The sequence below is a fragment of the Microchirus variegatus genome (genome assembly GCF_963457635.1).
Source record: "Microchirus variegatus genome assembly, chromosome: 3".
In the NCBI taxonomy this organism is placed as follows: domain Eukaryota; kingdom Metazoa; phylum Chordata; class Actinopteri; order Pleuronectiformes; family Soleidae; genus Microchirus; species Microchirus variegatus.
In genome coordinates, this window is record NC_139804.1 from 36487688 (window position 1) to 36504859 (window position 17172).

At 41.5% G+C, this 17172-nt stretch overlaps 1 protein-coding gene across 2 annotated transcripts; it reads left to right on the forward strand.

Moving 5' to 3' along the window:
• The first annotated feature begins 707 nt into the window (after positions 1-707).
• Positions 708-11544, forward strand: zc3h4 (zinc finger CCCH-type containing 4). Of its 2 annotated transcripts, none has more exons than XM_083886314.1 (14): positions 708-946; positions 4566-4866; positions 4981-5088; positions 5204-5408; positions 5756-5904; positions 6219-6315; positions 6455-6585; positions 6711-6824; positions 7165-7276; positions 7414-7523; positions 7921-8375; positions 8887-9209; positions 9359-9607; positions 9760-11544. In XM_083886314.1, exons 1-14 carry the CDS (start codon positions 867-869, stop codon positions 11445-11447), a joined length of 4122 nt encoding a protein of 1373 aa, XP_083742440.1. In that variant the 5' UTR covers positions 708-866; the 3' UTR covers positions 11448-11544. The 2 variants fall into 2 exon arrangements, with proteins under 2 accessions (XP_083742440.1, XP_083742441.1); XM_083886315.1 differs by having other exon boundaries at positions 8890-9209.
• Positions 11545-17172: the final 5628 nt, after the last annotated feature.

Here is a 17172-nt window from a genome sequence, read left to right on the forward strand (position 1 = left end):
CAAAATGTAGACGTTTCAAATACCGCGACCGTCCCGCTGAATGGACGCTGAATGATGACGTAGACGGAAAGAAACAAAAGACATGTCGCATTCCTAAATTAAACGGGTTATTTGGGGGATAGTTTAATGTCAGATGTATTTGCGGTTTGTTGATCGAAATACTTCGATTTTACACCATTGCCAACGTACATTTTACAGCTTCCGTTGTTTTCTTTAAATGTGTTTTATTTAATATTCAGTTTGGGTGTTTGTGGCTTACGATCCATGTTCGACCAAAACATATGTAGTCATGAAGACTGGTGCAAACCCAATAATGTGTGGACTGAATAATACAAATATCATTGAATTTGTCAATTCTACATTTATTTATTTATTTTAGCTCATGGACATTAAACAGACTAGCGGAATTGTATTCGAAAAACTAGCTAGACTGGTACTAATATTACACAATTTAGCCGTCACTATTCAAACATTTTGCAATAACTTTCATTGCACCTTGCGAGTCAAACTCGGGGGCCGTTGTTACCGCACACTTTTCCCACATTCGGCAATTTCCGTCGGACGCGTGTGAACGTCGCCCCTCGTACCGATGGCGCTTTCGGAGAAGCCCTCCCCCTTTCTCAGTGGAGAAGACAGGCGGCCATTTTATGTTCGTCAGTCGTCATTTCACAGCGCTACAGTAGGACGGACAACAACAGGATTCAATTTCATCATATTTCCATTACAACTGTTGTGGAGAATTGCCTACTATGAACTGAATCTTTTCCTAAAAATCCAAAACAAGTAGATCCTAGTGAAGTGACGCATAAGCCAGTAGATTTCAGCGTCGAGTTGTAATTTTTTGCACCTCAATGTAGCTAGAGGAAATGGCTGTGGAAAGCATGACTGTCCATCCAAACTCCCCAACTACCAACCACGAACACACCAGTCTCCTGACTGACGAAAGGTCGAGTAATTCTACAATCATATTTAAATGAAATTATTTATTTGTCCTGTGCTTTTACACAAAAGCCAGAGGTTTCTTTTTCCTTTTTTTTTCTGTCAGAGGGATTTTAATTCGCCTTTTCTGGGAAACGAGTGCAGAGGTAAAGAACGCCATGTTGACACGACAACGCCAACTGGGAGGCCAAAAAGCACCTGGAATAATGTTATTCCCCGTGTTTTAGCACAACATCACCATCGACTCGAGACAACTTGTCCGAAGAAAAAAAAGACGACCGACACATTTGATCAATTATACTTTCCGCCATATTCGCCAATTCGATGGTCATAAAGTATCGCTTAACTACTTGCCCATTCCTTAAATAACTGTTCGGTTAAATGACGCTAACTCAGTTGTATGTGGTGACAATTACAATAAAACCCACATATTGAACAAATCCAAGCGATCGCATTTTGCTAATTTGCTAACGGTGGGCCTACCCCAGGCTAACGTAGCAACTTTAGCCCGTTAGCTAACATTGCGAACACACTTGGCAAGAGATAAGGATGCTAAGCTAACGACAATGGCTTTGAAAATGTCATTCTTTTGATACCCGTCGCATGATCGAATATTCAGTATTACGCATCACAGCAGTAACAGACACTATAGTATTTTAACTGAACATTAAAGCCGATTTGATTCGTCGATTTGACGTAAACGGTGTTCTTACACAGCGTGTCGCTCCTCTAATCTACGCACTTTAATTTTTACAGGAGTCGCCTTTGTAGTCTTAAACTTTCTGACCCATTTAGACTCCTGGATTGATTTTTTCCCCCTCAATTATGAAATGTTCTGCTGCAACTTCAACATAATAATTTGTTTTAGTTATCGAACCAGACAGATCGCTGGTAAAATAACAAAAACATAGCCTTTAAAACTGGATTGTTTGTTGGTCTTGTGTAACTGTATAATATATCACTTTTATTTTCAGACGTGCCCATACTGTTTCGTCCCAAACATCCACAAAAGTCCCCCCCAAAAAATGTGTAAAACGTCTGCAAAGCATCCAAGAAGTGTTTCAAGTCAAACACAAAGTTCCCCTCTTCCAGTCCCCAGTTGGCAAATTTGCTATGTGTAATCCAGTTGACCCCTCTTCCAAGTCCCACAAACGCAGCAGTGTCCCTTAAAAACTAGGCAAAAAACAACAACTTTTCAATGGTTTTGAGTGCAAAATGTGGAGAAAACCGGTCACAGTAAGTATTCCCCATTTTAATAATGGCCCTTTGCATTTAGAGTTCACTAATGGAGCATCAGCTTGGTTCTTATTGCATGGTAAATCATCTGATGCAGTCGTCTTCAGAGATAGTCGTGTGCTCTGTTGAAGTTCTCAGTAGATTTTTAGTGTGATGTGCTTAGATATTTCAGTTTGTTGTAGTTATTGATCTGAAACTTAACATGGATGATCAATTGAACACAGGCCAATAGTATATTCAATTGTCTAGCATATTACTTGTCTGGAGTTTAATCACTGACTTATTAAGGTAATAGAGTTTTCCTCTGCTGGTCTATTAAATCTAAGTTTGTGTTGGTAGATTTCAATAGTAACTCTTACCTGCATACTGGCTTCACTTGTTATTTTTGTAGGGTGTTTTCTCCATTGTTGGCTCCTACTGATGTGTGCTAAATGTCATGTCAGGACAGATGCCATTAGATCCTTCCCATCATTAACCCAAGCAAGAAAAAGATTTGTTAAGATGATACTCTGAGTTGGTGGCCTTTGAATTTAAAGCTGATGGCCGGTGCAGGGCAAATAACCTGAGTAACCTTAGGGTTGTTGGTATTAGTACAGTGTTTGTATAAAACGTAAAAAAAAAAAATCATCAAAGCTACTTTGAAATGAGGGAAAATGTTGAAAGTAACTTGCATGCTGTTTTTAGGAACAATAACCTTGAATTCGATTTTGGATTTTTTACATGAAGCAACAAGGCTTTTTAGTTTTAGGGCTCAAAAATAAGTTGACTACATTTGTTTATCTAAAGCTCATTTAGAGGTTCTTGAAACAGATACTTTATAGATTTGGCCTTATTTTCAGAAAAATAATTGATCCTTTTTAATTAAACACATTTTTGCTACTATATAATGATTTTGCAAAGTGTGTGTTTTATGACAAATTATTGTGTACTTGGTTTTCATTTGTGCATTTCATGGATGACCGTAGCCTTTGACTAGCGTTTACTGGTGGCTCTTTTCTGGATTGATCACAGTAGTGTTCGCTGCTTTTCTGACAAACATTTAGATTGTGTCACACTGACGATCCGCAGATCATTACGATTTTTTATTACACACTAAGTGCAGCTGATCTCAGATTTAGTCTTAACAGAGGTTGACTTTGTCAGTCACATGATGATATATCAGTTCACTGTGTGCACTATGGGGGGTGAAAACTGTCGTTTGAGTTAACAAAATGCCAGCGAATCATGGTGACAACGCTCAAGCTTCATCAGATGTGTTTCATGGGTCTGCTGTAGGGAGCGATAAGTATTTTCCTCCATTTTTGTGTTTGTCTAGTTCAACTGTAGCTGGATAATACTGGTATTATAGAGAATGCTACTGGGAATGCCATTGAAATGATTGGTTTTAATTTAACCTCTCTGCAGGAAGAGGTCAGCTTGTGATCCATATCAATTAGGATGGTTTGGTCTGCATGTGAGGGCTTTGCTCTGTTCAGTGAACGGAACAAGCCTATTGAAGGCAGCATAATGAGCTGATATTAGTTCAATGTTTATGTTAAAATATGACCACAGTACTGTGGAGTTAATGTGATAGTGCTTTTCAGTTGTGCATGCCATCCGGTGCAGGCTTCACCTTGGTTAGATAATGAGCGGCTAGTTCTCGGGGACTGCTAGGGTCTCTGAGGGCTTTTTTTTGTGCACAATATTTGAGGCAATGAATGAGGCAAAGTGGTGATTTGGAGGTCATTGTAAAACCACCTGGCAGAATGCACAAATAGTACAGTTGTACATTGCATGCATTTTTGCTATGGATCACTATTAATGGCTCTTAGTTTTTAAATGTATACAAACATTTGTCCTTTCAAAAGTGTGTCAGGTGTTTTCAATACTCTGTCCTGTGGTCTGTTCATTGTCAGAAATATCCATGACAGAAAGCAATTAGTGTTTCAGGAATGTCACTTAAAACATTCCAAGTAGTCTAAGGCCAATTTCATAAATTTTATCTACATCGTACCATCAAGTCAACATTTTTGTTGCTATTAACTTCACAAGCTATTATTTCACATCTTTATGATGTAATTTTCCTCCTGGATTAGTTAATACATTATGTGTGTGTGCACATTTATAAACTGCTCTAATCACAAAATAGATTAAATTGTCAGCAATGCTGGGGAAATTATTCTGCAGTAAAAAAAAGACTGAGATGTGGTTGCTTCTAATCCTCTGTACTTGATTTCCTACAAATGAATATGTTGCTACTGAAAACAAGCAGTGATTTTATTTTGTCTTTTTTTTTTTTTCATTCAATCTACATCGTACAAATTGTCTGGCAAATGGATGGTTAGAAACCACAACAGCCCACGAGAAGCTGAAATGTAACATTCTTCCATATGTATTTTCTCCACTTCCAGGCCAGAGGATGGAGAACTGGAGGAAGGCGAGTTGGAAGATGATGGAGGAGAAGTGGTGGAGGAGGATATCGGCGGGGATGCATCTGCAGCAGGTGCCGCCAAAGAGGGGGGTGATGAAGCATGTGGAGGTGATGAGGCGGGAGGGGAAGGGGCTGGGGAGAGGCCTCAGCGAAGTAAAGTACATGCCAGCAGCGGTTCTGATGAAGAAAGATCCCACCGTCGGAAGAGGAAGCGGAAGAAAGAAAAGGAGCGAGAAAGGGAGAAGAGGAGGGCCAAGAAAAAACGCAAATCCAAACACAAAGTGAGAAACTACAGAACTCAAAAAACCCTTTCAGTTCTGCACAGTCCCATCTTTATTTAAAAAAACATGAACACCTGTCTTTATCTAAAATCTGTTTCACTGTCTTTCTTCCAGCGTCATGCGTCTTCTGACGATGAACACTCCGACTTCAGTGATGACTCTGACTACAGTCCCAGTGAGAAGAGAAAATACAGAGAGTACAGTCCTCAGTACCCCCCTCCTGTAAGTTAAATCAAGCATTTTCATACTTGTTTACCTAGATCGGATTGTTGAATAAAAGTACTGTAACATACTTGGATTTGTTGACGTTATACCTAATATTTTTAACCATCTTTAGTCACATGGAGGCGGCTACAGTGGCTCGAAGAAAGGCAGCTATATGAAGATGGAGAAGCAGAGCTATGGAGGCTATGAGGATTATGAAGAGGAGAATTTTGAGGGAGAGGAAGAAGAGGAAATGGTGGAGGAAGACTATGACGACTTCACCAAGGAGCTCAATCAGTACCGCAAGGCCAAGGAGGGAGGAGGTGGCCGGGGCCGAGGTAGTCAATATGGCACACAACTATGATACAGTGGAAATCTCTAATTTCTTGTTATAAGTTACATTTCAAAAACATTGGGGTTATTCTTGTACTTCTAGATAACTTTTAAAAGTTATTTAGAATAAAGTCTTCATTGACGTTTAGGCTTTTGAAATTGTGACGAGGCTAAATGTGTCACTGTGTGCTTTTTCAGTTGCAACACAGTTTTATCTGCTCTGTTGTTCTCAGATAATGGAGCTTATTTGTCCAAACTCTCTATCAATCCAAATTCCATAGATATGCTGCCAATAGCCGTTAAATGCCTCTTAACTCTTGTTTCGTTTCCCTCTTTGTCTGCATTTCTTTAGGGGGCAGAGGTCGTATGAAATGCCTGAGAGGCCGAGGAGGAGGAATGAGGGGAGGAAGGAGGGGTCGAGGAGGAAGCCGAGGAAGAGGACGAGGTGGAAAGATGGGAGGAGACAATGAAGAAGGAGATGGCTATGTAGATGAATTTGAGGTTAGCTTTAGAACTCGGTGTGGAGCCAGCGTGTGTTTGCTTTGGCCACACTCCCGGGAATAAGTTGTTGCTCTGTTTTGTTTTGTGTAATTACACAGTTGTAAAAAAATGTTTCACAAAGAAGCAGAAGTTGACAAACGGCAACAATCACTGTTCAGCGCTAACAAATCATTAATGGAATTATATAATAATAATAATAATAATAATAATGCATTATATTTAAGGCGCCTTTCAAGACATGTCAAATAGTTTAGGTTATCACCAAAATACTGAAGGAGTCAAGTAAGTGAAGGCTGTTAAATGTGTCCTTACAGTATGGAGAGGATGACTATGAAAACATGGGAGAAGAGGATTACGACGATTACTCAAAAGAACTCCCTCATTACAAGAAGAATAAAGACAGAGGCAGAGGTAAGTTTGAATCTTGACCGAGTTTGTGTATGTATTTTATCTGTCTCCATTGGTGAAATGACTATTGCTTTAGTTATGTACGTGTTTAGCTGATAGTTATGCACATGTTGACCTGTCTGTCTTTACCTTTTTTCTCCAGGAATGAAAGGAGGCCGCGGGCGAGGCAGAGGTAAAGGAGGGCGTGGTATGATCAGAGGAGGAAAGGGTCGAAACAGAGGGAGAGGAAGAGGTGATATGGGGAATGACGATGACATTGACATGGACAATGGGGTAAGGCTGGTATAGTTGTTGTTTTGTTCTGCTCAAATTGTCCCGACTCTGATTCCAAAACACATTACATGCTCCAAAGTTACCTGTTAAATTTGAACATGTCTGTCTGTATTTTTGTATTTCAGGATGGAATTGGAGGTGACGGTCCAGGAATGGGAAGGAGGAATCACAACGACAAACACCAGGATAAGAAAGGAAAGGCCATCTGCAAGTACTACATTGAAGGGAGATGTACCTGGGTAAGATCACATTATGTTTGGAGCATTTTGTGGTTTTAGTTTGCTGCCAACTTATTTCTTTCTAACATTATACTGTTATTTTTCAGGTTTTTTTCCAAGTTTCTTTGCATCTAATATTTAAAGTTAATACAAATAACATACTATTCTCACAGATGCTGAACCTTTGCTGAAATTATCAATTATTCAACACAACAAAATGTTTGGTTAGATATGTACTGTGGTTACTATATAATAAAATGAAAACAGTATCCACAGGTAATCAAAACCGATCTCTCAAAGTCCTTAGTCATGAGGTTTCGGGCATTCAGATTTCATCATGACTTTTTTTTTTTACCGCCAGGGTGACCACTGCAACTTCAGCCACGATGTAGAGCTGCCAAAGAAGAAAGAGCTATGCAAGTTCTACATCACTGGATTCTGTGCACGGGCTGACCACTGTCCTTACATGCATGATATCCTTCACTATTGACCGCAGAGTGAATATTAATAGATGCTAATTTATGCTGTTTAATTCCAAAGTGTTCCCTCTGAATTGTGAGTTTGCATGAATCTTTTTGCTGTTTTTGTTTCTCCTTGACTCCCATATTACGTGAATTCCCCTGTAAGCTGTTCCACACCACAGGCAACTGTGTCAATGGGGATGAATGTATGTTTTCACATGATCCCCTCAATGATGACACCCAGGAGCTGCTCAACAAGGTAAGGTCCTGGGAATTTGAGTGACCTAATCTTAAAGGCTTGTTTATACAATGCACATAGTAGTTACATACATTGAATCATTATTATTATTATTATTATTATTTTTTTTTTTTTTTTTAAATAACACTCATGTTTTATTTCCACATCTCACATAAGTAATAAGTTAATTACTTCACAAAAACCCCTTAAAGATTCCAGAAGTATGGACTCAGCCAGTTTTCTAGTTGAAAAACAGTTGTGCAACATAGTACCATGAAAACCTTTTGCACCCGCACCCAATGTGCAACAATGACATAACATTTGGTACACCAAAAAACAATTTACCATGAGCTTTGTAGGTATTTCAAATGTGTATATATATATATATACTGCATATACTTGATTTGACTTTGTTTAGATGCTGGCTGAGGATGCAGAGGCTGGAGCTGAGGATGAGAAGGAGGTCGAGGAACTGAAGAAGCAGGGAATCAATCCTCTTCCTAAACCGCCTCCTGGAGTTGGCCTCCTCCCCACCCCTCCACGACCTCCTCCTGTGGATGCCAACACAGGCACTGGGGATTTTGGTGGGGATTTTGGTGGGCCTCCACCAGGTGAATTTGGGTGTCCTCCTGACCAGGTTCCCCCCGGACCAGGACCAGTTCCGATGCCAAATCCCTGTATTGGTCCTCCTGTAATTGGCCCTGATGGAAATCCCTTCCAAGGCGGGCCACCAAATCCCAATATACCTCCTCCGCACATGGGCCCCCCACCTCCTTGTTCTGCGGGGGGAGGTGGTGTAGGGAAGAAAATACCCTCATTGTTTGAGATTAAAGTTCAGCCAACAGGACAGCTGGCTCAGAAACTGGCTGTCAGGTAAGAGGATACAAATTTATCATGGAGATTTAATATTTATATTCACATTTAGAGAAAGCTTACTTGTGTGATGAAATTTGATCCTAATTTTTGTAGATAACTAAAGGAGTCATTTACCCTCTGCCTTAAAAAGTAGGCTCTGAACATTTTTAGATTGCACTTTCACTAAGAATGGCAGCTGCTTTGATCATAACATCAGTTGAACGATTGCTCTGAAGTCAATATATAGTACATTGTTTATTCATGTTAGAGTTTAATTCCTTTGAATGTAAATTACACATTTACAGACTCAATTTTAAATGTTACACTATTTCATTGAACACAAAGTCCAATATGTATTTTTAATACAGTTTTGTTTTCTATTACTCACCGTTAAGACTATACCTTGTTATCATAGATAAATTAACAGCAGTGAAACTGAAACCCTATAGACCAGTAATAATGTGTTTCATTTGTTAAACTGTGTTTCTATGTCTCTACTCCCCATTTCCTATGGTCCCGCTTGTATCAGAAGCCAGGGCCCCAATGGCAACCAGGGTCAAACCCCACCTGGACCCCAAGGAGCCCCTGGCACCGCCTCAACCCACTACCCTTCCCCTCCGGGCATGATGTCTCCAGACATGCAAAACATGGGCCCCAACCTTGGGATGAACCAGGGGCCGCCAAACATGGGCCCTGGTGGACCTCCCATGATGGGAGGATATCCACCTGGTGATGGTCCTCCACATGGTGGACCTATGCCACCATGTCCACCTCAGGGTGGAGGAAATTTCTACAATAATAACTACTTCAATCAGCAGGGGGGTATGAATATGGAAGGCGTGATTCAAGAAGGTGAGTAACGCAAATTAAACACGGTTCATTTTGAATAATCATTTAGATTTTTATATTATTTAGATATTTTAATTATTTTGAATAATATTCTTCAGGTGATGGCAATCACTGTTTTTCTTCTAATAAGTGCACTCACTGTTCGGTCTTAGGTGACAACTATCAAGGTTTTGCTGGTATGGACGAAAGAGGAGGACCAGGGAAATTTGGTAATCAATCAGGTGGTCAAGAAGGCTCTGCCAACGGAGGCTTGGCCAATCAGGGAGGGATTACTGTACCTGACTTCCTGCCTCCGGCGCAACGTGTCCTGTTCATGAGAATACAACAGAAGCAGCAGGAGGAGGAGGAAAGAGCTCGGAGAATGGCTGAGGGAGGAACAGAGAAGAGTAGAGAAGCTGAAGGTAAAAGTAGTTCTATTGCTCAGATCCCATCGTCTTCAGAAGAAATGGAGAAATACTGCTACACTTTTAATACACATATAGGCCATTTTGAATTATCTGCTATTAATTGAGTTTGTGAAAGCAGTTGACCCAAACATGTCGTCCTTTTCTAGGTGATTCGGGGAACTGGTATTCTAGTGAGGATGAAGATGGTGGTGGTAGTGTGACCTCAATCTTAAAGACGCTCCGTCAGCAGACCCAGGCTCCTCAAAAACCCGATGGCCCTCCGAGCGACCCACGGCTGCAGAAGGCCTCTGCTGCCAACCCTCCGCCTCGCCCAGCGGACCCGCGCTTGATAAGGGACCCACGCCTGGCACGTTCCACCGAGTCACCCCAAGTCTCCGACTTGTCCACTCCGTCGTCCTCTGGACCACCTGCAGATCCCAGGTTAGCTCGTCTAACTGCTGCTGCCTCGGCTGGATCCACGTCCCATTCACCTCCTGCCACGAAGACAGAACCTCCTCTGGTCTACAAACCCCCACCGCTTACGGCCCCAGCAGCAGAGGAAGAGGAGACGGAGCGAGTTTTACGGGATAAGCCAGTACCAATTCCTCTGGATCCACTCATGGGCATGGCGCTGAGAGACCCACGGTCTCAGCTTCAGCAGTTTAGCCACATTAAGAAGGATATTCTGCTCCACATGCCGGCTTTTGCTAAAACTATCACCTGGTCACCCGAAGATCTCCTCCCAATCCCTCTCCCTAAGCAAGACCTCCTTCCTCTCCCTCCAGGCATCCCTCCGGTTTCCTCTCTCGACCCACGTCTCTCCCGTGCTCAGCAGCAGCACCACACATCACTCCCTCATTCACCTCCTGTACAGTCTCCTCCCTCCTTGGACCCACCTGCTCCCTCCTCCTCCTCCACTTCCTCTCTCCCAGACTTTGAGCTGCTGTCTCGCATATTAAAAACTGTTAACTCCAGCCCATCCCAGACCCCCTCCCCTCCTCTTCCCCCTTTATCTTCTCCCCCTATGACAATGCTGGGTACAACTCCCGCCGTGCCTCCTGCACCTGCAGAAAAGCCAGCTGACCCCCGCGTGGCACGTAAAGTCCCTACTGACCCCCGTCTCCAACCACAGAAGTCGTCTCTGAAGCAACCATCGGAGCCTGCACCACCTCCCGTCTCCTCTTCAACTCCAGCAACAACATCTAGCTCACCCCCTCATACTACTGCCCCCTATGACCCAAGGCTACTTTCCGCAGGTGGGGCAGGACGTGGTGTGGGAGCTGGCACACAAGGGGGAGCCAGTGTGCTGAGCAGCATCAGCCTGTATGACCCTAGGACTAACAAACCAGGCAGCCCTGGTACTAGTGGCGGCTCTAACAATTCCCCCAACTCAACCAGCACAGAGTCTAAAGTCAGTGAACCCCCAACAACAAGTAAACCCAAGTCCAAGGAGCCTCTGTTTGTACGGAAGTCTGCCCTGGACCAACCAGAGCCAGAGAAAAGTGGAGAACAAGGGACAGATCGATACAATAGTTATAATAGGCCCCGACCCAAACCTGCCCCCTCTCCGAACTCCACGGTCCAGGGAGGGCCCACTGCAGCCGGTGTAACTGCAGCCGGAGGTCAGGGCGCTCCTGGAGCAGCTGCAGACCAGGGGCCTGCAGGCGTCCACAACCTACCAGTGTCCTCGTTGTTTGGTGTGGTGAAGCAGGCGACTAAGCCTGGTGGGACCAGTAGCCCTTTTGGAGGAAACAGCCCAGCACAGCCTGACCAGGCGGCCACAGAGCAGGACAACGCCTCATTGAAGGACGTTTTTAAAGGCTTTGACCCCACAGCCTCACCTTTCTGTCAGTAACCCCCCCCCCCCCCCCGACCTTGGAACCCTAATTTTTAACAGTTTTGAACACTGAACAGATCAGTTTGAAAAAAAGAGAGACATGTGCACAGGGGCAACGGCCTGCAAAACTGGTTGACAAAGTCTTTGTGAACAAACTGATAATATGCAACATGTTTGATGCACACACAAACATACTTTACCAGTGTTGCAGATTCAGATTCTATGAAAGACTTGGGGTATGGGAAGAGTTTAAAGAATAATCTCTTAATCTCTATTTTAAACGAAATTATTGATGTACAAATAAAATATATTCTCTTCATCTCAGTGCTCAATGAAAAAATATTCAGACAGCAGCAAAAAAACACATTTATATTCATATCTCTTTTTGTTATATATTTCCTTTTTTTTGCTTCAGCTCTTGAGCTTCACTTTCTGTAAATCTTTTAATCTATAAAGAGTTTGATGTGCTTGTCTGCATTGTTGGAAAATTGAAGTTGTTGGTGCACTTCACAACAGATATACGTTACTGTTTTTGTCAGATTTTCTCAAAAAAGATGCTCTTTTGTGTTTGGTTATTAAAAATGGCACTGAACAGAACTTCTCAAGTCCTGTTGCAGAAACATATTCCTGCTATGCCACTGCCTTCTCACTGTTCTTAATTACTTTAAGAAACTTGGTTCAACAAAGCCTATGTTTTGTCCGTATGACCCGCTATGTCACGTTGTCTGCTGAAACGCTTGCAAATACCTAAACTTAAATCTATTTTCTGCTCGGTTTGTTTTTTAAGTATTTATTTTTCTACTTGCACTGTCCGTTTGTGTCCTCTGAGGGTTGTATCAATATTTTAATGTCTGTGGCTCCTTCAGCTGATCATTTTACTGTTTCATTTCAGATATTTAGCTCTTACCTAAAAACAAAAAAAAACTCACTTTCTCTGTTGTAGAAAGTGACCGTGTGACCTTTTCAGCACTGCTCCTCTACACCACTGTCATGTCCCTCCATCGTATACTTGCGTTACTTTTACTTTTGTTTTATCAATCTGTGAAATTTGAGAAGGTTCAGTTCATCAGTAACGTCTTCTGTATCTTGGGGCGAGTAGTCGACATGTAAAAGAGATTTTGCTGCTCAAACTCAAGATACAAATCATCAGGTCCTGCTCCAGTGGCACATTCTCGCTGGTCGGTGGTTAGCCGTAGCATCGGCGACGTTGCAGAGACGTTTAAAATATTTCTCTGCTGAAGAGGTGACGTTGCACGAAGGCTCCGCCTTGGTCACGTTATCTCACCTTGTTTGAAAGAGGAAACTTGATTGATTCACCAATTCCAACACCGTCTTGATTTTATTTTACTTATTCAGAATTGAGAGAAATCCTACGAGACATAGGATGGAGCAAAATGAAGACTTATCAGCATCAATTACGACTTGCCGCTTTCCTCTCTAGTGGTTGGTGACAATCGTAATAATAGACTTGGACCTAAAATTTAAATAATGCATAAATCTTGCATTGACCTGTACAGGTGCTCCCTCCACCATCGGCCTGAGCACTAAACACAAACGCTATGTTTTTCTCTCTCTCTCAGACGTACAGTAGAAGATGTTCATAGTTAAGATGAGTGTTCAAGTCTCATCTCCAGAACTTCCCATGTAGTTTATGCCTTATACCAGAAACAGTTGAATCTGATTTGGGCCGAGGATGAGGATGTTTATTCCCATTTTTGCCCGACGGGCCAGATATTTCATTGCTCGGCTCGTTGTTCACTGTAGCGGAGCTTTAAGGAGTCTGATTGTACAACAGCTGTCAGGATCATCGTCAACTGTCTTGTGAATAAATGTTGATTGTTTTAATTTATTTTTTTTATATACTCGGGTAAATATACTTCCTCATTCATCATTTTTTTTGAACTGAATCATTTTATATGTCAGGACTATGAAAGTACCATTCACCTCAGTGGGATGCAGGCAGCCTGCAACAGTGTAAAGAGTGGAGAATATTTTTTTAAAATTTGGTTTTGTGTATAAAGACTCAAACTAACAAAAGATTCACTATTTGCTCTTTCTTGCCAGGACATCAAAAATCCTCTTAAATGGCTGAGTGTCAGCTATAGCAAGTGTGAACATGATTGTTGATTTGTCCCTTAATGACTTTGTTTTATAGATTTACTTTATGTTCCCCTTTTCTTGCCATGTACATTTGACCAGTATCCTGTCTTTGGGGAGTGGAGTTTTCTAACTGTACACTGTAGGTGAGGTTGTCTAAAGTATTTAAATAAAGTTGACACGTGATCAACCAGTTATAACTGTTTATAAGCATTTTCTTTTCCTCTGTTTGATTTAACCAGTTTGTCTGGAATGAGTAAGAACTTTCCTCTGGCATAAACTTAACCATAAACAAACCAACATTTGTTCTACAGTAGAAGGTCTGGATATGACTTAGAGAAGCGTACAGGTGGGGTTTAGTAAATCAGGAGTATTCACTCGGGTCGAGGCTGTGGTCACTGAAATGACTTTTCTTCTCTGTAACTGTCCATTTTTTCCCTTTTGTTCTTGTTTTGCTTCTTCACTTAAATCATAAATTATTGTTAAATGGAAAATTCCCTCTGATTCTGAATTCTAAATTCTATAATTCTTCTACTGCTGGTGTCACTTTTTCTGACATGTGTTTCTTCCTATATTTAGGAGGCCAGTGAGCGTAGCTGTGCAGCTCTTGGCTCGGCCTCTCTGGATTCCGATCAACATCCCTGCAGCATGCAGCCCGTTTCCCTGTTCGCTACGATCCTGCCGTGACTCACTTCCTGCTCCCCTCCCATCCTGCAACACTGGCTCCAGGAAGACAAACTATTCATCCAGCACCTCAAAGGTTTCCTATCTTTCACTCTGTCTCACACACACACACATGCACACGCCTTACTGGGTGTATTTTTTTTTTTTTTTTTTTTTTAATGGGGCGCAGGGAAAAGATTATTCAATAATTTCCTTTTGTCAAGAATCTAAATATGTCTAGTGGGGTTAAGGTCAGGAGACTGTAGATAAGGTAACTAAAACTCACCGAGTGCTCAGTTTTGGTGCATCATTTGGTGTATTATTATTATTACATATTCAATCTAAATGTGAATGAAGAATAATCACAAATGAGATTGAGGCTGTCAACTAAATAGCGAGCGACGGCAACCTTAACGGATGTTTCTGGCACTTCAGATACAACTGACGTTTCATTGACCACTTTCAAACCTCAGCTAAAGCTTTCTAAAAAATGATTTGTGGACTCATAATGTGTTAAGTGTGCAAAAAAAGGCACTTCAAGGCACTCGCTTTTACCAATTAAAATGTCTGTTATCATTATGGCAGGGTTCCTACGCAGCATGGAAAAGTATGGAATTTAATTTGAGTAATTTCCTGCTCTGGATAAGTATGGAAAAACTTTTGTCTTATTATCTCACTTTCTAAAATAAAAAATATATTAATACAAATCAAAACAAGTTACTAACATAACATAGCCTACCTGTAGATCAGGGGTTCTCAAAGTTCTGATACCTGAGGGCCAATTTAGGAACCCAACATTGGACTGAGGGTCGCCAAAGGAAAAAAAACCAGGAAGAAATCCCATTTGTAATCATTTTAATGACCAGATTGCAGTTCTACAGTTTAGCGTTAAGTAATATAATGTAATTTAAGCATTAATATAATAACGTTTTATAATTGACTGGGTAATTACCCAGTATTTTGGCCATTCTTCTTACCTTCTAATTACAGGTTAATACCAAGTAACACATTTCTGTTACCATATATTTACTGGGTAAATAGCTAGTAATTGGGGGCTGTAGCTACCTGCTTATTACCAGCTTATAACACAATAATACACTAAAATTCACCATATACAAACCAGGTAAATACCCAGTATTTTTGTTTACACTTATTGGTCTGTATACAGTAATGTCCAATAAACATTTAACAAGGTTAGTCGCTCCTGGATTAAAACTATCAACTGTAATTCATTGCGGGCCGCCAGAAATGTTTCTGCGGGCCGCCATTGGGCCCCGGGCCGCACTTTGAGAACCAATGCTGTAGATGATATATGAAATTAATCAAGCTGGCTGTAGAATGGTGTCAAGTTACAATTGTTACCGTTTTCCGTGCAACTGCGATTCTCATTTATTTATTTATTTATTTTTCTATACATGTCGTCGAGCCGGCCGCCTATTGTCGACTGCGACAGCATCATGGGTCGATGCAAGTTTTTCCGAGGGCTGGCTTCATGTGAAATGAGTGAAGGATTTTAAAACCATTTATTTACATAATAAGCATCTAACAATTGTTATTCAGATGTTTAATATTGATTGAAAAATCAGAAAAAACAGAAGTCTGGAAATTTGAGTCGGGAAAAGTATGGAATTTTGAAATGGAAGAAAAAAAATGTGTAGGAACCATCAGAAATTGATTTATTTTTCAGTTCTACCGACTGTCAGTACTGCTACCAACCGCCATCACGCTACATGTTAAAACTTGAAGGTGCTGATGTGCAGAAACTCTCGTGTGACCTGAGAGTCGTGTCATCATAAAGATTTGATGCAAGCTGAGGCCGGCGGAGCAGCAAGGCTTTCTGAATCATTTCACGCCCGTGAACGCAACTTGTGGAGCCACCTGTGATTGAGCCAGGTGGATCCCTGTGCTGTGCAACCGTGGAGGTGTGTCACATGAGCAATAGTTTCACTGTGACTGTGGGAGCAGACGGCAGAGTTGTTGGTGGAGAGTCAGTAAATTAAAAATTTGTATAAAACAAACAGCAAGTGGGACCGTGTTGCATCTCATTCCCTGTCTCCCCTCATCTCCTGCCCTCCCCTGATGTCAAATACAGAAATACAGCAGGAAAATAATGTTGTATTGTTTTCCTGGCGTTCTCTGAAGTTGTGTGTTCGCCCTATCTTTTATCAGTAATCTGCTTAGCTCCCCGCTCTGTGGTAAGTGCGTTTATATATAGAAGATCTGATCCTCTTAGACGGCGGCTTTGGCTGGGATTTGGATATCGACGGCCCGATAGCTGCAGTGCTGTTTCTGTGCTCGAGAGGGCGCTGTCTGTGAATACCAGTGTTGATGGCTGGGGCTGAGACTTTTTCCATTCATTAGATGTGTTTTGTCTCTCTCTCGCTCTGCTTGTTTGCGTCCGTCTGTCTCATTATTCTGACTCAATGCTTTGCACATGTCATAATACTGAGGTAATACCCACATGCTGCTCCAAACAGAGCACATGACAACAGAAGGTAAAGGGACTTGGGGAGAATTATTCCATGGTTGTTAATATTGTGGCTCAAAATATCTAAAATAATGAAAATGCACTTAACATTTAGCTTATTTATTGCCATCTCTTTCCTTCAATGAGACTGTGAGCTGCTTGTTGTAACAGGTCAGATAACAGCGTCTGTTAGATATACATTCTTCCCCCTGATTCACTGTGTTTTATAATGTTGGGAGATAGTTGAGCTCAAAAACAGTGAATTTACCTCCAGATAACTATAACCTTGTGAACCCTTAGGTTGACATGAATCATCGCTCTGTGTTTTGACTGTCTCTGCTGTTTTATCATCATGTTAGGGAGGCCAGTGGTAACTGTGTGTGCTGAATGTGACCTTCTGCCATCGCTGTTTTCATGACTCGATTGTTGTACGAGGAGGCCTCGTGTGTCACGGGACGTCGACAGCAACATTCCCAAATTTATTTCCAGTTCAATAATAAATCAAGATTTATTTGG

Excerpts from the sequence above, each read along its gene's own strand:
- zc3h4 (XM_083886314.1), top strand. The coding sequence starts at position 867 with ATGGCTGTGGAAAGCATGACTGTCCATCCAAACTCCCCAACTACCAAC. Across the intron at positions 6,586-6,710 it reads ACATTGACATGGACAATGGG|GATGGAATTGGAGGTGACGG; the intron begins GTAAGGCTGGTA and ends TTTGTATTTCAG. Across the intron at positions 9,608-9,759 it reads GAAGAGTAGAGAAGCTGAAG|GTGATTCGGGGAACTGGTAT; the intron begins GTAAAAGTAGTT and ends GTCCTTTTCTAG.